Raw genomic sequence first — 23552 nt, 5'->3', positions numbered from 1 at the left:
AATTATCTTCGGTTTAATTCTAATCAAGTTTAGTTAGAAACACTTTTATTCACTTCTAATAATACCGTACGAGAAAACATTTCAGATGTTTAGCATACTTTATTTAAAATTAGACTACCTTTTATCGAAAAACTTTATGTGTAAATTTTTTATTGAAAAATTGAAGAAGTCACTTTAATTTAATCTAAATTCGGTGAAAACTTTTTTCATAAATTAGTCAAAAATTCAAAGTATTTTACAGCTAAATAATAAAAGAACTTTTAATAAATTTCGTGAATTTTTTGCTTTTTAAATTTCATAACATTTTAAGTATCCATAAAAGATTTTAATATTCGAAGTTATTAAATACTTAAACAGTACAATGATTTGTCACGAATATTTTAGTGTATAATAAATTTAACGACATTTTTGATTGTCGAAGTAATTTCCAGTCGTATAATTTAACTATTAAATGCAAAAGTTAAAAATAATAAATTTTTGATTCATTTTCTAGTCACACATTACGTTTGCACTCGATCAAACATCCTCAAAAAAAATAAACGGGTGTCTTTAATCATTAAAATTACCAACAGTAAATTAAATTCCCGGTTCTAGTCAGTATTCATATAAATAGTAATTTTTTGCTTTTATTAACGACGCTGAGGGCAATAAAATTTTATCTGTTATCTAGATCCCATTTAACGTTATCTAACTACCAACGCGACTCGTCGCTCGGACCCAGTTCATGTTTGCAGGAACCAAATATTCATAGCGTACGAATTTGACAATATCCGTCATACGTGAAGTAGAGGTGCTCTATGTTCTTCGTTCTGTTATATATTGTATCTAACTACCTATATACATTTACGTTCTATCTATAACGGGTTTTGATATTCGTAAATTATCCAAACTGACATTATCAGTAACTGAAACGACGCGACAACGAACGAATCGGATTGTCTGTAATTGATCGTCGGAATGTTTTACTATCGTTTTCTATATCAAACCGATTATCGATTAACAAATGTTTATTTAGCCATCGTGAAATTTTTTTTAATTCCTCTTTACTTTTCGCAACGGAAAATCTAAAAAGGGAGGGAAAATTTCTTAGTGGATTTTATGCTGAATCGAGGTGCTTTAAACTCTGCCATGAGGTCAAGGGGCCTTAATAAGAATCTGTGACAGCTGAATATAAGTACCGTCTCTTCAAATATCACCGGCTTTTGTAACCTTCTTTTAAAGAATTTTCCCCTAGTAGAAATACATAACAACACGTCAGATTTCACTTTCTCATGAAAATTTTTAATAAAAAATTTTTAATTAAATACTTTATTTATAATGATTTAAATAGTATTTTCGAATCAGAATTTTTACGGAGTAATTATTGAAAAAATGATTTGAAGACAGGTCTCGAAATCAATTTTTATTTTAAACTTTGTTAAACTTCAATCGCAAACGATCAATTATTTTTTCTCTATTTCTCCAGCTTATTTGATCTAAAATCCGTTTATAATTTTCGGTGCTTGAAGCTTTGATTTTAACTCGACATTACTTCGAATAAAAAAAGATATAGTTTTTTTTTTTTTGGAAATTAAATTTTTCATTTTCCACAAAATAATATTAAATTGATTTTTATTTATCTTCTATATTTAGTCCGGAAATTGGATTTTAAACTTTTATAAATAGTTTTATTGCGCGAAATTTAACGAGTTCATTGCAAATTTCCGTAGATCGTGTGAAATTTTTTTTTCATGATGGTAGATAAGTAAATATATAATTATTAATTATTTATTATGTTGAAGGAGACTTAACTAAAAGATTTGATTAAGAATTTTTTTATTTAAATTTTCAAAGAAAACTCAGAATTACTTGAGACAGGTCTGGTAATCGATCGAAAATGTTTTCATTGCAACTAACTAATAATTGAATTGTAAGTTATGTTTCTGATTTAGAGGACAAACTCGTTAATTGGGCAATTAATACGTCAAAAGTTCGGGCAGTAAAAAGGAAACTTGGTGAGTGCAAAAGCAACTGGAAGAGGGCTCAGAATAAACTTTTCATTAAATAAGAAGACGAGAAAAGTTAATGACTTGAAATTAGATGCCTCTGGTATATTAAACTGAGGATGCAAATTGCTTCTGGAAATCAATTTAATCTCAGATAAATTAGAGTTACCTAGCGGTTATTTAACTATATAAATTTCTCACTAACGTCAAATTAACAAGTTTTAATAATTAAGAACTGGTGATAAAAAATATTTTCAAGAGAAATAAATGGTAAAAAAAATTTTTTTTTTCACATTAAATTTCATCTAGATTCACTTTATTGAAAAAATAATTTAAATTTAAAAACTTATACATGTATATAAACATTATTTCATATATGAATAATTTCAATCACGCCTCAGTAGCTTTCAATCAATGTTGCATTGTTTTACGGCTTAACGAATATTAAAATCCATACTCAATTCATCAGTAATTCGTGACGCGATTGATTGTTCCTCTGCTCGGTTTGAACTTAAATCCCTAAAAAATATTTATTTATTGGTTGTATTTAAAACCGAGTGGATTATTATTTACTATCAGCGAGTTCACCCCAGTGAATTGCTAACAATGAAATGATATTGAGACTCGGTGGTTGCCGACGGCCATGGTTATGGCGAGCGATGGTTTCTATTACACAGAACTCAGGATTCAGGTCACAAATCAAAATCGATCTTCAACCTCTAAACTCTAAAGAGATCATCCTTTTAAGAACTTTATTCAACTATAATCCAAGATACCTTGGCGGATCTTCTTCATTCCTTTCATTTCTCCCTCAAGCATTATGCATCTTCATATTACATAATAAATGTATATAATGTACGTATTATCAATATGACCCGTGAAAAAATATTCTCATGTGACATTATATGTCCATATTTATGGCCTGATAGGAAAATTGGCGATTTATATTAGAGTGGAGAAAAAAAATTTTTTTTTCTTTGCGTGGGGGTAGAATTTGAAACTAATAAAAAAAATTTCGTTAATACTAAAAAATTAAATTCATTATTCATTTTAAAAATTAATGAGCTACCTCGAAATGTTAAGAAGAAAATTTTTTACAAAAACCTTTTGTTTTTTCACACACTACAAATTCTATGCCTAAGTTAAGGAAGAGAAAACTTTTTTTATTATCTTTTATATACAAATGCATTTCAAGGCATATATGGACTTATGTAATTTTTCGATCAAAAGTTATATCGAAAATCCCCCACATAAAGCGCATGATCACTAAATTTTCTTCTTAGAAGAGAATCTTGTTTCAGATATTAAATTATAAGATAAAAAAATTTTTTTTAATACTGCTAAAGAACATATTTGTCATGTTACTTTAATTAAATCAACTACGAAACCAATTTTGTTAAATTAACATGTCGTTAATTGACGTACACATATTTATGAATAATTATATTTTAATTTTCATGAATAGTTTGATATAAAAATTTTTTCGCGAGAAAAGGATAGTATTACCGAAAAATTAAGCAAGAGCGAAAATTTTTCTGAATTTCTAACAATAAAAATGATAATGAGCGTACTTGTTTTCCGCAACCATAAATACTAGAAACTAATAACAAAAGAATTTCTTGCGGCCGCGTTATTTTTTTGTTCTGACTAAACTAAACTACTAGATCATTGTTATTATTTTTACTTTTAGTTTTTCGCAACACGGATAGAAGAATATGAAAATATCGAATAGAGAAGCATCGACTGTAAAGTGAAGAGCAACGGAGAAGGTTTCTCGTGGGATTCAACTTAAGCGAATTTTTTTTTCCTGCGTCTCCTTCTTTACAGCAATCTATTTTCCTTTCTCATCAACCACGCTGACTTTTTCTATTAGCATCCAATACGAACTAGACTTTAGAATATAAATGGAATCTTGACTGGCTGATGAAGACACACATGCTAACACACATGAGAAAAAATTTAAAAAAACATGTGAATGTGTGTATCGACGTTGATATTCATTCGAAAGAGGGATAAAAGTTCCGGTGGCTTTAATTCTGGCTCTCCATTCTTTAGAATAAGATGTATGAGCAAATTGCATCTTACGATGAAACTCGAAAGAAGGAAACCAGAAGACGAGTCTGCACTTGAATGCTATGAACAAATTTACGTATTCGAAAGATGCCGTCTGCGAACCCAGTAATTACCATATAAATTATATTAGGTTTTATATATAGTATACATACATTATTTTCGAATATATATGCATGCATAAAACTTTCGTTCTAAATACGTTGAATGCATTCCATCTCCGCTGGCTTTTCTTAATGCTTTCAAGTTCTTTGTCGTTGAGACAGAAAAAAAAACGGAATAAGGACAACGAAACTTGTAATTTAAGTTTTTTATCGTTTAAGTAAAACACATTTGTCATTTTCAGAACTAAAAATTTGTAATTCCATTTGTTCAGAACTGGGTAATGGTGAAAACTTTTAAGACGCATCTTTCATGAATTTCTGAATCCTCAACTGGAGTTCTCGGGAATTTATCTGGAGGTGATAAGGGAGTTTGTTGATAAAAAGAATCAGAGACTGTACTGAGGTGTGAAAATGGTGAGAGTTGTTAGAACAATGGATAGGTAGGATGTCTTCGTTGCCCACAAAAGCTGAGCTTTCGAGGGTCGGTAAGGTTGGATGGTTAAAGCTTGAACTTGAGGTTGGCCGGTAAGATAGAAAATTTATGATAAAACTTGAAATTCTTTGTTGCTTTTTTTGAGATTGTTTTTGTTAGTAACTTCATATCACTGTTATTGATTTGAAGATAATGAGTAGAAAACTTGTTGATTGTTTTAAGAAAAGTTTGTGAAAACTGATTAATAATTTAAGTCTCTTGAATGGTAGATAAATATCGCGGGAATAGCTTTCTTGAGAATACACTAGCTAGAGACTACAAAGTTAATGGAGTTTATGACGTTGAGTTTTGTTATTTTCAGCAAAAGTTTAAATCTAGGTTATTGGCTAATAAAAACATTAACAAAACTTTTCCACATTTGTTTTCATTAGCTTTAGCTGCAGGGTAAAAATGATATTGCTTTATTTTTACTATATAAAATAATTTTATGAATACTAAAGTTTATTTAATTAAATTTGTTTGAATTGCGGCAATTCACATAATCATAACTATTCTATTTTTTTAAAACTTGAATGTACATTTTCAACAAATTGATTGAATTATGTTTTTTTTTTTTTTATTCTAATGAACATTAAAATTGTACTATATTATAAATGACGAATGAACTGTAGCTGCACGAACATGATGCATTTTAAATTCGGTGAGTATAAATTTTTCACAAATCGTATCAAATGCCGCAATAAATAAAAATCTGGAGTATTCGAGATAAATTTTGTGCAAAATCTGAGTAATAACTTATTGTCGTGTGTATGATGATAATTAAGTTTATTCGAATGATAAATTTATGATGATGAATTTATCAATATGTTTCAAACAAAAAATTCATTTATATAGTTTATTGTTTATGTATGATTCTATATAAAAATTGTCTTCAAGATTTTAGCTTCATCTTCAATCTATCAATTATCACTATTTAATTTCGTGTGCTTAGTACTGAAAAAAATAAAATTTATTCCTAAGTTTTTCCAATCAGTTTGCATGGCAAATATCAAAGAATTTTTTTTTTTATTTTTTTATTATTGGAGCGTGAAAAAATAATTGTTTCATGTTTCACTTAAAAAATTATTAACAATAGCATGAATTATTATTTTCCATATTTTTTTAAATTACTATTTTTCAGTTTATTTCTCTTAAAATGAAGCTGTATTTTTAATATTCAATGTTTCAATTAATTGGTGATTTTCAAGGATTAATTGAAAACTGATGTTGATGTGTGATGAATCGCAATTGATACAATAATTGTTTACGTCAAAAATAATTAAAAATTTTTTTTATAATTTATTCACTTTACTTAAACTCTTGTTTTCTACTTTCACTTTAATTTTTTACTTTAAAAATTTTTTGCACTTTAATTTCAGTAGTTGAATAAAAAAATGTGAAGAATAAATTATCAAAACCTCAACGGAACTATTGAAAATGGTCGGAAATTTTTCATGTCAAATTCACGGTTACAAAGTATAATGAAAAAATTTCAGTAACTTCGACAAGAGCTCCAAGTATGAAATCATCAAAGTAACAGTGACGTTGGAAAGAAAATAAATCTTGAATCTTTCATCACCGATAATTCATTCGTCTTTCTTTCCTTCAAACTGTAACAGTAAGTATTAAAAAAATTCATTTCCAGACACAACCAAAGAAATGTATTAAGAAGTGGTTTTTGATGCGGAGATTGATCGCTGAAACTTTGCTTTTCGAGTTTTTAATTTCGAGAGCTGAAAGTTAAAAACCTATAATATAAAGCTTGAAAGTTCCGTGTGTACACTTAAGAATATTCAGCGAGACGACATGGTCTCGAATGAGGTTCGCAGTAGAACAAGTAAAGAGAGTGAGCCAAGAGCCCACCCGGATGAGCATCAAATGAGAAAGCTGCTTATGATGAACACCGTCTCCATCATCTCTCTTTTCTGCTCTTTATCAAAAAATAAAAAAACACCACTCTGAACCCCAACACCGTTTCTTTGTAGCCTTTTACATTTACTCAAAATACACTAACTCCTAAACTTTAAGAACAAAGTCTTATGTTCTCAGTGAAAATAAACACCAGCACCTCCCGTTTACTCTATTTTTATCTATACAGTACTCTTTCGAAATTACTGTTGTTACTTTTATGACTCTGAGAAATATCAAATGAAACAACTTAAATAAAAAAGTTTTGTAAAAAATTTTAAGATATTGTCGTTGTTCATTCTATTTTCTTTTCTCTTATTTTCTTTCTTAATATCTCAGATAAATTTTATGATTCAATTACTGTTCACGGGAGTTGTATTTCATGAGACAATGACAGGAATGAGAAAAGTCACATGCTCGAATGCATATAATACTGTAATATAATAACAGAGTCTTGGATGCAGAAGTTGTGATTTACAGCAAACTGTTGTTGGTGGCATGTACAAGTAAAGCATACAGTGGAAATATGATACATAAACAACTAACTGTTCACACTCATTCTCTTTTACCTGCACTCTGCTATATTAATAATAATATACTGCTAAACTCTCAATCAACTCATTTAATTATACCTCGTGGAAAAAATTATACCTCCGTAAAGTTATACCTCCTAATTATTAACAAAACGCAACAAATTTAATATCACGAGTATATTTTGTTGCTTGAATAGTGACCGAAAGACTAATATCGTCAATATTGAACGAGTTTATTAACATATGTGCTCTAATATGACTTGATATGCCAATATCAGGCCGCATTAGGCATATATTGAAAACAAATTGATTTAAATCTGTTCAAAATAATTTTTTTGGTTTAAGAATTTTTCTTTGGATTGAAGTTAATTTCTCGTTCAGTATTTAAACAACTTTACACAGATGAAAAAATCAACTTTATTCAAGTGAAAAAATTATGATCCAAGAAAATCATTTTAGTAAGAATATAATTTACTTGAATCAAGAACAATTCCTAAAATCAAAAAAATTGTCTTCTCGACTTAAAATGATGTTTTTGGTTCAAATTTTTTTTTTTTTTTTTTTTTATAAAATTATATTAAAATATTTCTTTATTCTATGTAGCTTGATATGACTATATATGAACAGATAATAAAATGAACAGGCCATATTAACAAAATTATTTACGGGATTGTATTTACATAGAACCTATTCAATTAAATTGTACTAATTTTTAGTTTAAAGTCACCGAGTCCTCTGTTCTAACAGATGATATTTATCTTTGTAAAAAAGGCAAACTAAATTATAAATGAGAAAAAAAGTACAACGTCTTAAGATATTTAATAAAGCTGACAAAAATTTAATCGACAAAATACGACAACGTCACTGATGGTATTCCCATTTAAAGTCGAATATAGCTCTCGCTGTAAGCAAGAGGGTTCATTGACTGCTCGTAAACGTCAAACACCAGACTTGGCTTGCCAATTCAGCGAGAAATATTTGTCATTAGCGCAACGATATTGCGTCTTACGGATAAAAAAAAAAAAAAAAGACTGTTCTCTAGCTTTTTACAAAATATATTACAATGTCTAGTCACTATTTTGTCGCGGTAAGTACAGCATAAAAGTCCGTCTAGCCTTATACTTTGTTTTTAAATTGTTAAAATGGCTTTTTAGGTTTATTAGAAAATGTAAAATCAATAATTATAATTGCTTCTATACACAGTGGTTGTGAATTAATGTTCACTTTGAATGTTATTAAGAATGAATGAGCACAATCTTTTATCAAACACGTCCGTTTAATTAATATTCAATTATTGCATATTATAAAAAAAAAATAAACCAAACAATCAATACTGTGGAAAGTTTTTATTTATGGCAGGTGAAGACTGAAGTTCAATGTTTATTAATGAAAAAGTAGTTGATGTAATTATTTTTTTTTTAAGAAAACAATAATTGAATTTATCATTATTGTTATTATTATTTTTTTTTCAAGTTGTCAAATGAGTTGATAGATTAAATAAAAATTTTAAAAATACTCGTAAAATGAAATTTCAGAGATAATTAGAACGCAGTTCAATTATAGATCAATTACTGCTGATTAGATATGTATATCTTTCAGATGTAAACCTATCAAATTTTTCAATTAAAAATTTTTTAATTAAACAATAGCATCTTCATTTCTTAGTATTACTTCAGGCTTTTATTTGATATTATTTTATAAAAAAAATATTTTTAATTATTTAAATTTCGAATTTCATGAACTAAAAAAATAACTAATTTCCAACTTTTCTAAAAAATGTTCAATTGATTTTAATACAGTAGAACTTTTATAACTCGAGCTCCAAGGGAGAGAGAGAGAAAAAAAAATTCGAATTATAGAGAATTCCGACTTAGGCGGATTTTGATTCGACATAAAGAGGTTGAGATAATAACTGAATATTTTACAGTGTAAGAGTATTTTTTTTTTTTTTTAAACAAGAAGAATAAAAATTATGCCGTATAAAATCCTCTTACATTGTGTTTTAAGCAAAAAATGTCTCAGTTATCGACTTAAATAACTAACAACTAGTAGAAAGAATTTGACAAGCTGTCAACAAAACGATTAACTACTAGGAAGAAACCGCAAGGACATTTACGCTTGTTTAATGAGTTTAAGAACAACGAGGTATACCATTACGTACAGAATAAGAATTAAAGCACGATATGAGCTGGCTGAAGCATTTAATATGCTAAAGTATTTACATGTGTCTCATCAACTCAGCGGTCCTTAATAAACATCCACAATTGTGTCCAGCCGTTATATGCATGAATAAAATTTATGAAGATAAAGAGATGAAGCATCTTGTGCTCGCACATACATCAACAGAGGGTGTAATTTTATGCACTACTCTTCTATTAGTTCAAATATTAAACACTCGTAATATTACCGCTTATTATACTTATCATCATTTTTGAGGTTTGAATAATTCATATCTTGAGTAAATCCATTACTCTCACGTCTTTGCAAATTAACTGACATTAAAATAACTCTGTGGAATGATATAAACACTACTGCACCAAAATCCACCCAATAAAAAACTAAAAATATCATTTTTTAATGTCTAAAAACTAATATATATTCATGAACAAACTTATTTTCACATCACATCACTGAGAAAGTAATTCCATAAAAATAGTTACATTTTACTAAAAAAAGTAAACACCTATCCCACATGCTTTTAAAATATTAGTTTTAAATTTATAACTTTTAGAGCCAAGCTTTTAAAATATTAGTTGTTGTACGGTCGGAATTTTGTCTTAAAAAAAAAAAATCAATGAAACTTTTATGAAATTAGATGAAAGTTTTAATTAATTTAAGTTAACGAAAACTACGATTCAATCGAACCAAAATTACTTTACTTTCTTCGTCTAGCAATTATACCGTTTAGAAAAAGTTTTATTGTGTGCTCGCTCGTGAAATGTCACACACCAAACTACGACTACAGTAGGATGTACAAAGTATTAGATGTTATATATTATTTAGATATACGAGAGTTGTATTCGCGTATATACAATAGCAGATAGTCGTCGATATAATGAGAAATGTTTGTCAGTTGTCGACACGGTTTAATTAGAAACTATGTTTGTACTTTACTACTTGTTCTCACTCTTGTAATACAGTAAAAGCTCCTTATTCGCGCTTCCTTTATTCGCGTTTTCACTATTCGCGGATTAAAAAAATGCTACCCAATTCCTATATTCGCGACTAAAAATTTCTTTATTCGCGGATCTAATAAGTACATACATAATAATAATAAAATTATTCCAACAAGTATCCAACACAATATCCTTGTCAAATGGACTAATAAAAAAGTAAAATAGATCTTATTACAACTTAAAAAGTATGTTGTTAAATGATATCGCCGAGGACTTTGACACAAGCCGCCTTCGCCGCGAGCGGTGTTTTTGAGAATGTAAACAAACAGAATGAAAGCAACCTTATTACTCAATAAATAAAGTATATTTTTAAATGTTGTTGTTCCGTTTATAGTAAAAGCCGCTTTGCGTGTTTTATTGTTTCGTCTTTCACATTCGTTACAAAAATTGTGATCGAGTAACACGTCTTTACTGCACTCTTCCTAGTTTATAATGTCAACTAAAAAAATTGAGAAACGTGTTTCGACACGAAAAAAATCTGTGTTACCGCTTAAAGTGAAAATAGAAATGCTTAATCGTTTGCGCCTTGGAGAGTCATTTGCATCCATATCACGCTCATTCAATGTCAACGAATCAACTGTACGATCGATAAAAAAATCCGAAGATAAAATAAGGTCGTCTGTAGCTTCAACTTCACTGTCAGCGAAAATTGTTCGCGATCCAGCAATAGAAAAAATGGAAGTGGCGTTGTCATTATGGATCGAAGACCGCAACCAAAAAAGAGTGCCCCTGAGTGGTCCAATGGTCCGGGAGAAGGCAAAGCGTCTTTACGCTCATTTTAAAGAACCTGATGGTAGTTTTAGTGGTGAATGTACAGATAGCGGATTTCAAGCATCGGAAGGTTGGTTCAATAAATTTAAGGTGAGACAATCATTGCATAACATCAAAATTGTTGGTGAAGCTGCATCTGCAGACACTGCTGCAGCAGGAAGATATCCAGAAGAATTTGCAAACCTAGTAGCTGATGGAGGATACAAACCTGAGCAAGTATTTAATGCAGACGAAACTGCACTGTTTTGGAAGAGAATGCCAAACAAAACATTCATTTCTAAAAGCGAAAAGTCTGCTCCTGGATTTAAGGCAGCAAAGGATAGAGTTACACTGCTGCTATGTTCTAATGCTTCTGGAGATTGTGTCATAAAGCCACTGATGCTTTACAGATCGTTTAATCCTCGGGCTTTAAAAAATCAAAACAAAGACAACCTGCCAGTGTTTTGGCGTGCTAATAAAAAAGCGTGGGTTACAAGCGCTATTTTTTGTGACTGGTTCCGGAATTGTTTTGTTTCTGAAGTTGAAACTTATTTAAAAAAACAGAATTTAGACTTTAAAGCGCTTCTAGTTTTGGACAATGCACCAGGTCATCCTCGCGAACTTGAAACTATGCATCCAAATATAAAAGTGACATTTTTACCTCCCAACACGACGGCTTTGCTTCAACCTATGGACCAAGGCATAATCCAGGCCTTTAAGCTCTATTACATAAGACGAACCTTCAAAATTATATTGGATAATATGGAATGCAATCCTGATATGAATGTTATGGAATGCTGGAAGAAATTTGACATAGCAAAATGCATCGTAAACATAAAAGAATCATTGGAAGAACTGAATCCATACACATTGAAGTCATGCTGGAAAAAATTGTAGCCTGCTGTGACTGCGGAAAATGACGTAGAATCTGTGCAAGCTCAAATTTTGACTACAAACATAGCCGAAATCGCGAATGGAATATGACGAGATGGGTTCGAACAGATCGAATCAAGTGACATTCAGGAATTGCTTGAATCGCAAGATGAAGATTTGACTGAAACCGACTTGGAGGAAATGTTAAATTCACAGCCCATTGAAGAAGAGGCTTCAACAAGCACTGGAAACGTGACATTTAATTTGAAAAATCTTAGTGAAGGCTTAAGAATGGCAAATGAGCTTTGCGATTTCTTTATGAACATTGATCCATCTATGGAACGAAGTCTTATTTTTAAGAGGCAAGTTGCTAATGCAGCTGCTGTGTATCAGTCTGAATTGAAGGAGCTTTTGAAAACTGCCAAGCAAGAAAAAATTACAAAATTCTTCAAACCATTGCCTAAGCCGTAAGATAATTAATTAAAATTTTTAAAAAATTTCAATAAAATATTTTTTTTATATATTTGTTGTTTTTTTTGTCACCTAGGAACGTATCCCCTATAATTCCATATAAATTACCATTCCGTATTCACGGTTTCTGTATTCGCGGCATATTTATGGAACATATACCCCGCGAATAAAGAGCTTTTACTGTATATAAAATATTCATAATTAAAAGATATTCATCAAAATTTAATTAAAAGCTTTTTATATAATTATATAAAAAAAAATTATTTCAAATATTGAGGGTGAAAATTAAAAAATACACTTTGATTTTTTCTAAGTTTTAAAAAAAGAATGGAGTGAAGAACAACAAAATTTATTTAATTGCAAAAAAATCCTAGAGTGTTTAATGGATTGTTGCTGATATTTTATTGGTAGCATTAGAGTATAATATGATAAGTCTAAAATTTTTGAACCCGACTTTTTACATTATTGTTACAATTTTTTTTTACTATAAATCAACAATCGAATATTTTTTTCCGTACTCAAATTTTTTGTCGATATTTTTTGGGTCCAAGTCCGAAAGAGACTTTAGACTCTTCTGTGTATAAGTCCCTATTTTTTGATTAAGTTCAAACGATTCCTCTAAATGGATAGTTATATACATCCATATAGGTAAAGTTAATAAACGCATGTTACGAAGGAGCTCAATAAAATATTCTCTCTTAATTTCCTTTTCAAAATAATGCAATGAATAATTAATAAGTTTTAAAAACAACGAAGTTAATGTTCTGATTTTCAGGGAAGAGTGAAGCAAAACATTTGCCCTCAAGGCTTGTATAGTGTAAGAATGTTACTCAGAAAGAATAATTTAATAAAAAAAAAAAAAAAATCTATTAAAATTCAGCATTTAAAGTATCGTGAACAGGATTTGAATCTCGGAGCTTTCGCTAATTAAATTAATGCTTTTAATTAGAATAAAAATAGAATAAAGTGAATGATATAAATATAGTTAATAAGTCTTTATTTGAGTCGTTCGTAGATCGAGTACAAAGCTGCATTTCAGATGCTAAACTAAGAAACTGGATAAACTTTGCGCAGCCGTAAGTGCACCGTTGAAGTAAAGGCAAAAGCCAAGTTTGAAGCGTGTATCGTGTAGCTCTAAACTAGCGGTAGCGGACAGACTTGTGTATATCGTGTATTTCCTACTCTAAACCACTATTTAACTTTGTTAGGGATGCAACGATGCTCTAGAGAGCTTAATAAAATGTGAATTAATTCGCTCAGAACAGTAAGGAGAATAGAATTCACTGAAGAGTCCGACTGCTAAGTATAAGTAGTAGTGCATAATGCAATATCCTTACGGTCTCTTATTATTGTAGAATAGAAGTAATGCGATAATCAAAGTTTCTTCCTTTTTTTTTTTAACTTCCCGCTAAGAAAAAATTTTTTTAACTATTTGTCGAGTTAATTCAGGAATTAGTTGAGTTAATTTATAAATGATTTAGAGTCTCTTAAAATTACAACTTAAAACGTAAAATGTGAAAGAAATAATCTTTATTTATTGCATATATTTTTCGGCGGTGAATAAATACTCGAGAGTTAAATTAGCACGTTGAATTATTTAATGTGTCTTACATACCTATACATATTTATCAACGTGGAACAATTGCGTTAGTAAGGGGCATAAAAATACTACAATTTACTCGGTAAATATTTCATTAAATGTATTTTTCAGTGAAATAAAAAAATGTTTCTAATGTAGGTAATAAAAGTTAATTGAATTTGAAAAAATGAATAGGATTAAATTTTTTTTTTTTTTTTTTTTTTTTACATTGAATTTCATTTAACAATTTGATTAAAAAAGTTTTTAGATTTAATTAGAATGTAAAAAAAATACACGTCTATGAATTTAGTTCTATTTTTCTGATTTTTTATGAATATGGAATAAAAAAATTAACGCAGTATAAAAAAAATATAAAAAAAACAATTGCGGTTTAAAATTTTTATAACACTCCTACTCTATTTTGCGATTTCGCTGTTACCATTAATGTTATGTCCGTGGCAATGTAATGAACGAGCGAGAATTTATGAGTTTAATCTGAGAATGAGAACAAAAGTGAGCATACCTTTGGCCGTGTACTTGGATTTGAATTTTATTTAATGAGCGAAGAAATTGTTTTTAACTGAATAGTGTGTAGAAGAAATGAAATATTTGTTATTAAGTTAAATCGTTTTAATTTAGATTGAAATAAATAATAATATCCGTGAAAAATATTGATATTATAAAGTTCAACAAAGAACCCGATTATTATATCATATATATTTCATTCTAGTTAATTTTAATAAAATACGCACTAAAATATAAAGTTAACTTGCAAGAAAATTTCATTTAAACAAAGAAAAATTTCGATCAAGTTTTTTTCTCATTTCATGAATTACTGAAAATTCTCTTTAATAAGTGAATATTTACTTACTTCAAGTAGGAAATAAAGCACTAATTCGATTTGCTTTGAAAATGAGTAAGTATTTACTTATTCAAGGGAATTTTTAATAACTAGTATTTAGAAAATTTTGTAATAATCTTTTTGTAATCTATTTTCATATTTTTGTACTTCTGTTAAAAGCGTAATCTAATTTTTGTATTTCTGTGACAGAACTTAATGAAATCATGAGAAGGATAAAACTTTTTACAAAAATCATCAAATATCATATTTCTGTCTAAATATACCTGTCAGTCGAAATGTATTGATTAATATTAAGCATCTCCGACTTTTCTTATGCTAAAAAATATTTAATTTGATAAATGAGATCTTGTATTATTACTGATTCGCATCATGAAAAACAAACTGAATCCCATAAAAATAAACGAGTATAACAATATGTTCATTTATCTTTTATATTGAATTAAAAAAATATCATTTTTCATTGCACTATAATATATTAGTATCAAATATTTATTTCCATTATAAATCATGGTATGAATGTCGGAATTAATTATCCATTCATCACAACTGCTAATGATTATTATTATTATTTTTTTTTGTCGCGAGTAAAACACAAAGTCGAAGATGTTTAAAATGTTTGTAAGATCAACAGCCTTTTCCAACTCTACACATATTTTGAAACAAAAGACTCGCGGAAAAAGATTAATCTTTGACAGAGCAGCAGAACAATAATGAGTCTTCGTACTTGTAACAGCAGCAATTCTGTGGGTATTGTTTTTTTTTATCGTTGACAATAATATAAAACGAAACCTATAAGACGCGCAGCTTCATGTTTTATTGTAAAGAAGATTCGTACCACAATCTTTGCAATGATAATAATTATTATTCTTATCTTTATAATATTTTTTATTTATATGCAAGCAACAGTCTCTAAAGACTTCGACGCATTCAATTCTGAACTTTTTTTCTTATAATTTTACAAAGTATTTCCAAAGGTGCTTCAGTTTTTTTTTTTTTTTTTTTTTTAGATTGCAGCAGTTTTTTAACAAACAAGCGGGAAATCGTATGTTTATTAATCGATAAACTTTATTTTCATTCTACATCATTAAAAATTAAAACTTTTTCTCAAAAAAAAACTTATCAAAATCTAAACGAAAAAATGAATTCTGTATCAAAGCAATTATCATTTTATCACACACTCCACTTAAGACTCTTTAAATCTAATTATTTTTCAAGATTCAGTGGAAACTATATTCAGCGAAGCTCTATTTCTATAAAATTCGATAAAACCCCGAGTCAGAATAATGAACCTACATAAATCTACCGGACAATTTTTAATTGTTTTGAAAAAATTCTTCAGGCAGAAAATGACGAAAATTTTGTTAAAAAGTTGTAAAGGCCAAAATTTGAAGATTTAGACCAAGCTGAATTTATTACTAACATTGCAAGTTTTATAAAAATCAATGAACAATTATTCGAAATAAAACTAAATTTGATTTATTTATGTAACTAAACAGTAAATTTTTTATTATTTCTCATTATATTTTATATGTGAAGCTCTTATTTTAATATCCCAATTAAATTTCAAGCTTAATATTTTATTTAACAATAAAATTCGTACATTGAAAATTTAATTTGAATTTTTTATAACCGCGTTCAATGGATAAATGCTAGTCTAGAAATAAAATAAGGAGATAATAACTTCATATGAATTTATAAATTCCATACGTTCTTAAAACTTTACAACAAAGTTTTTCTAATGGACAAAAAAAACTGAACCAAATCGAAAAAAAAAATAATGATTTGGTACGAACTAACCATATATTCACATAAAATCCCATTAAATTAAAGTAATATACATCATTTCTCGATGCACATTTGAAAATCCAACCAATGAATTGGCAACAATTCCACTTGGATATCCTCTTGACCCCTTACAAGTCTACTCATTTGTGATCATTACTGCTACATGAGCAATGTAGAGCATTTCTGTATCAATTTACAGACCAAATGTATAATATATAATACATAATGGTTCATAACGTATATTTGCATAAAGCAACCGGAGTATCGCGCTCTCCACAATTCAGCATAATCAAATTTAGCTAATTACAGTAATCAATTGAAAACAATAACTAGCCAAGCTACTTATATTGTACTCGAAAGTGATAATTTGTAAAATCATCTCGGTAGGATAAATGTATATTTAGTGTGTTAAAGAGACGATAGATAGAGCTAAAGCACATAATCTAATATCTCCTGTTGCTTGTTATCAAGCTTAAACACAAGGCAATGTGCACTGAAGCTCACATGACATGTACTTTTGCAAGCAACACTGTAATTACACATAAATAGTTATTCAAGAGTGTTTGTTGTTGTTGATATAATACTATACTATATTACCCAAGTTAATTTAACAGCAAACATTGAATTAAACATTAAACTCTTGGTTGTGTGTTAACTCAACGAGGAAAGTCTCCGCTAAAGTGTACAATGTGTACCGAGTAAATATAAGCCAAGTGGATGAATAAAACTTACCCAAAAGAGCCTGGAAGAGTTTGCTCTTGAAAATCCTGATGACACGCTCAATAGCAAGCCGCAGCTGTTTATCCTGCGGTCTCGTCAGCTTTGCATGATAATCCTCCAGCAACTCCAACGCCCGATGAGCCTCTGTAATCAGAAATTCATAAATACGTTTTTTTTATTTATTTATATTTACATTAAAAATGAATAAATAAATAGATCAAAGACATGACGAGCAACAATTTCATTTATGTTTTTACTATAAGTATGCGGAAGTAATAGCGACATTGAATAATGTGATAAGCTTCGAGATTGAATTTGATTACCAACAGTCGTCGACAGAGACTGGTACCGTGGTTTGTATACCAACGTCAAAGCTGTTAGCCTTGTGCTCTCTGCTCTGCTAGGTTCAGTTCGATGGAAAGTAAGACCGTCTTCTTCGACGCTCTTATAGACCTTTATTAAATTTACTTTCAATAAGCAAGTTACGAGAAGCAGCGTCGCCGTTCCACTGACTATCGTTTTTCTATTCTTTTTTTTTTTTTTAACTTTTTTCCTCTTGCTATAAAATCGAAGGCATGGAATTTAAAGGTTTAATCTTGACTTACTTTGTGAATAAATCTTTGTGTAATAAATTTTTTACACGAGTTGTGGTTATAGTTATTTATTATTAGTTTTTTATAATAAGTTTATTATTGTTCAGATAAACTTAAAATAAAAAATTTAGTAATAGCAGAAGAGGATTGGTAAAATAGAAATGTTACGTAGTTTTTTGTTAGGATTAAAATATTTCAAACAATAATAACAGCAGGAATAAGATGATTAAGTTTTGGATTAAGCAAAAAAAGTTCTTGCACGAAAATAACTTTGTTGGTTTAAGTAAATTATACTTGAGTCAAGAATTTTTCTTCTTGATTCAAATTATTTTTATGGATTAAAAGGTTTTCTCTTTAATCAAATTAATTTTATTTTTTGAACTTCCCGCTGAGAAAATCGAAGATTTTTTTCACTGATGGGTTATCAAGAGATGTGAGTTTGAATTCCTTACTTAACCTTATTATGGTTACTATAAAACGGTCGTGAAACCAATAACTTCCCGATTTTTGAAAATCTTCGATTTTCTTAGCGCGAAATTAAAAATATATGTTAAAAAAAAACTATGCAGTTTATATTTTGTGAGAATTAAAAATATTTTATGTGATCATAAAAAAATCAAGGTAAAAAAATAAAGGATAAATTTATTTCGCACAATTTAATTAAGAAATTTCTGATAATATTCTAATTTGATAATCTTCATAACTTTTGATATAATAATAAGCTTTTGCTTCTGTAAAGTAATAATCTAATAATACTCGAGTAGATTGTTTTAATAGAAAATTTTTGGTACCTTAAAAATAATTCAGCCAAATCGAAATTGAATCCGAATCCTTTGGTTACACGCCAAAAGATTCTCCAATTAAGTTATTCAAAACATGGCCTTATGAGTAAGATTCACCAAGCAACTAAAATCACTGTCTATCTTACGATAAAGTGTCAATTAGGAAGTTCAATATAAAGTTCTGTTTTATGAAAATTTTAAATGATTACGATAGAAAAGAAAATTTTCATCAATTTATATTGAATTAAATTTTCATAATTATTATATTTTCTGTTAATTTAATACTAGATTTGATTACTTGTTTTGAAATTATATGAACAACCGATACGATATCCGGAGGTATGGATACGAATCCATTACTGAGCTCCATTATTTGTTTTATAAATTCAGTTTGAAAAGACCGGGGGGTGTTTATTCATAAAATATTGTTAAATAGTTTCAGAGTATTGAATATTTATTGAAAAAAAAATTGTGCATTTACATATTTTAGAAAAACATTAAACCAGTAACAATAATGATAGTATCGTCCCGAAAAAGATAATCTAAAGATTGAGAAAAGATAACAGTAACAACATCAATAACAACTGCAATATATATTTACGTAATGTCATGCAAGTACACACAACTTTAAGCTGTATGGTAAGCGACGCGAAAATGACCTTAACGTAAGTACTGAGTCTGAACAAATAATGGCGATTGCATCGGCTTCCTGATACAATGGCATGCCAAGCGAAAAACATCGTTCTGCTAAACTTTTTTCTATTTAACTTGATCTTTTTTATTTTTCTTTCACCGAGTTTCCTCGCTAGCATTTCTTGCTCCCTCTCGCTTGCTCATCGCAACTTGGCTCTTGGCTCTCACCCCATTTCGTGCATCACCTTCATTTTTCGTACCTACCTAATACTATTACCGGGAAACAGTATGTGAAGAGTGAGGACATTTTCACGTTACTACGGCTATATACCCGGATATATGTTTGTATACAAGCCTATATTTATTTACCCATCAGGTTGAAACAACTACTGAGTATACGTTCGAAACAAAAGGTACCGAGTAAAGTGTATTTCTGTAATGACGCGTGTATAAGTAATGCTGCGCTACCGAGCGCAAGATCCAAATTTTTTCCTTTTTTCTTTTTCTTACAATGTCGATGAAACGTGTTCAATTTATTATGAATGTTATTTTTTTTAATAGTATTTAAAAAAAATGAAAATTCAAGGACCAATCGTTGAGTTTGATGACCAACTTTAATATAAAAGAATGAAAATTTTCTCTTCACAAAAAATTAATATATTAACATGAAACATTTTTTTACGATAAAAAAGATGAAAATTTTTAAAAACAATTGATAATTTATTTTAACTCTTTTAACATGTTAAAAATTGTCCCTAAAATTTCTGTTATAAATTTTTAAAAATTATACAATTTTATTATTCTTAAGCTTTGACTGTATAAAAATAGATTTAGAAAATAAATTTGAAAAAAAAGTATTTTTGGTCAATAAATTTCGGACTTTTGGAAACGTTTACAAAAGCCGTTAATGAATAGAATATCAACAATAAGGTTCTATTACAATAGAAAGGTGATTGCAAATCAAAAAAAAAAAAAACTACACAATCCAATTGTGTGAGATTTGCGCAGTCTGCAGATAGATGATTAATAATATCCACATATGCATACACACACAACTCGATTGTTGTTTCATACGGTAAAGCTTAGACTAGTGTTGCGTATAAAATTGAAAATTAATTCAAATCGATACGGCCCACCGTATAATAAAACAATGAATATTCCGTTTACAAATTCAGGCACCGGCTTAATTAATTAGTGAATGTTAACTTTAACGAGGATTATGTAAGTACATCTAGAGAGTAAGACTTCACGGAATCAATTAATAAAGCAAAGCTGAAATCTCGAGTTATATTACGTAAGTCTTTTGTTTTAAAAATTAACTCTGTATCAAAAAACACGTGCAATATAATTGCGATTGACTAACAGCTTTGATGATAATGGTATTGAAAATCGGTTAATTAATTATAATTAATCTTTGCCATTTGCAATCACCTTAAGTGCTACTCTTTATCGGGGTCTCTTTTTTCGATTGCTCTTCGAGATACTTTGGAGGAGGAGAAGGAGGTCTTCTGTGTATATATATATATCGATATTCATTCTCAATAATTCGTCTCGCAAAAACGTTAGATATTTTACCCTTTTATATTTTCACTTACACATAAAAGTGTCTGAGAAATCTGGTCACGTGCCAAAAGAAAAAAACATTTCAAGTAAAATGTATGAAATAAAAAAAAATTTAGCTTCTACGACCCTCATCCATTAGACCCACAAGATTAAGACTCTGACCCACGGATCCGGTGATCGTTAAGCAGACTGCTGCCAATTTCCCTTATAAATCAATCTTTATAGTAAAAAAAAATACATTTTTAAAACCAGAGTTGAGAAAAAATTTTTTAATGTAAGACAAACAAAAACTTATATTGTAATTTTTAATTTAATATTCCACTATAAACCTCCGACGGATAATTAAGATGTTTGTATCGCGATAGTGATAGTCAATCTAAAAACAAGTGTTCTTTAAGCCGAAAATAGGAAAATTATACACAAGGGTGCGCCTAATGAGACTGAGAAAATTCTAGCAGCGTTAAATAAATTAACTGTCACTGTCATTATCGTCCCACCCAGGAGGTAAGATATCCCATGAAAAACATTTGGACGATTAAAATTTGTTTACTAATCCATTTAAACTTTTTGGTGAAAAATTAGTAATTAACATAATTACTTTTTTTGTTTGACATTTATTTAAATGTAAAAATGAACTTTTTCATTTTATTGTTGATTAATGGAAAACTTTGTTTACAATATAGAGCTAAATAAAAATATAACATTGTTAAGCATCACAAAATATTGAGGAAGAGCGGAAATTTTGACTGAACGTTCGAAAAATATTTTAATTAAGAGTGAACATCTCACAATGAAGAGAAAAATTAGTAGTGACTCTCTATAATAATTGTAATATAATTATTTCATTAACATAAAAATCTTGGTTTTACCAAACATAATATAGTCGTTGAATAATGTGTATGATATACTTTAATTAGTTAATTTATAAATAGAACAATGAGAATCATTATACATATTACAGACTTCTACGTTTAATTATAGTTGAAAATACGTTAATCAATAATGAGCTTTTGAAATTAATTTATTTGTTTTAATTATAAATGAACTGAAGTCGTAATTAATTAGCTTAGAAATTTGAATAGCAATAATGTTAAAGTTACATAGTAATGAGTTTAATTTTCAAATGTACAAGAAGTGTCTTATGATAAAAAATTTACCAAACGATCGAATAAAATGGTCCCTGATCCCCATTTAGTTTAGATTAGAGCTCGTGCGTTGCGCGCGATTTGAATTTCTAGTTAGTACTATTTTCTATAAAAAATTACAATGTTGAATAAGTACATTCTTTTAATGGTATAAAATATTTGAAAAAATGTGATTAAACTTTTTCACTGATATTTATTTTCGTCTATCGATTTGATATGCAAAGAAAGAAGGGAAAAAATTATTAAAGTTACGTCTGAATATTACATTTTAGGGTCGACAATGTCGGTATGACAAGCTCGAATTTCCTCAATTGACTGTAATTATAGTTAATTTGATTTTATGTAAGCCAAATCCGGATAGAATATCTCAATAAAATAAATTTTTAACAAAGCCATTTCGATGAAATTATTTATAAGTTAGAAATTTTATCACGTGATGTATGTAAATTCGGTAAATCTAATTTGTTAGAGCCTCAAGTATCGATTTTTAGATAGTAAACATATATTTACGAAAGTATTCGAAGAATTTGAAAAAGAGGAGCTATCGGAATGTAGGGTGAAGTAAAGTTAAGGTGGTGAGTGTTATAAAGTAGGTGTAAGCTCGAAAAGATTGGTATAATTTGTGATTGGTAAGATTTTCGATAACAAGAAAGAAATGAGAATACGTGGCCCATGAATACCTCACGTATCGCGACTAAATACCACCTTGATTATAAGTATACTCAACTCTGTAACTAAACCTTTTTCTAGGTTTCCTTTGTGATTATTTTCTTCTTTGTACTCCGCGTTTAATTCTCCTTTCAGTATAAATACTCCAGAAGATTTATTGTTATTAAATCTGTCAATAGGAAATTGAATGAATTTAAAAACGTGAAACTCGCATTAATAAATCATATCGTATTTTACTTAATAAATATAAAAAAATCTAATAGTATCATCTATATTATAATATAATAGATTGTATGCTGTATAAATATTGTACAGTAATTTTCTTTTTTGATCTACATCCTTACATTATACACACAAAGGCATTTCTACAGTGTGAATCGAAAATGAGGATATGTTTTTTTGACATTTACCAGCACGCAATCCGTAAGATATATCGCTGAAAGGGGAAATAAAAATATGAAATTCATTTACTATTAATCCAGATACTTTTTATGAGGTGCTTTTTTATTTTATTATATTTCATTCTTCAAAATATTATACGGGACAAAATAAAATAAAACATATAAAATAACATGTTTTAACTAAAAGATATATTTTTATGCATAAACATTATGTTATATATTTTTTCGAAAGTTATTCAAGCAATGAAAGAAATAAAAGTGCCAACAGCTTTAACATGACAATGATGAATTTAACAAGTTTTTGCCAGTGGTGAAAACGACCGCTTTTACATCATATGTACAGAATGAAAAGGGTAATAATAAAAATACATATACGGGACCGCCGAACGGATATGAAATATTGAGGCCAACAAAAGTACCCGTGAGTACAAGAAGCTTGTTCACCGTTACACGTAAAGCAAGCTTCCGTTTCCCTTAT

General features: G+C 28.9%; 1 protein-coding gene across 13 annotated transcripts in view; it reads right to left on the bottom strand.

Moving 5' to 3' along the window:
• LOC141531521 (disks large 1 tumor suppressor protein-like) overlaps nucleotides 1-23552 on the bottom strand; it is a 309925-nt gene that overhangs the window by 232273 nt on the left and 54100 nt on the right. For all 13 annotated transcript variants that reach the window (XM_074249400.1, XM_074249401.1, XM_074249405.1 and 10 more), the window contains one exon: nucleotides 17301-17432. In XM_074249400.1, the coding sequence (XP_074105501.1) occupies nucleotides 17301-17432 (132 nt within the window). The remainder of the gene's footprint in view (nucleotides 1-17300; nucleotides 17433-23552) is intronic.

Source organism: Cotesia typhae, unplaced genomic scaffold (genome assembly GCF_013202065.1).
Source record: "Cotesia typhae breed Kobodo isofemale line unplaced genomic scaffold, CoteBio_Ctyphae contig_5, whole genome shotgun sequence".
Lineage (NCBI taxonomy): Eukaryota > Metazoa > Arthropoda > Insecta > Hymenoptera > Braconidae > Cotesia > Cotesia typhae.
Note: the sequence above shows the minus strand (reverse complement) of the source record. Positions and strands in the feature narration are given on the sequence as shown.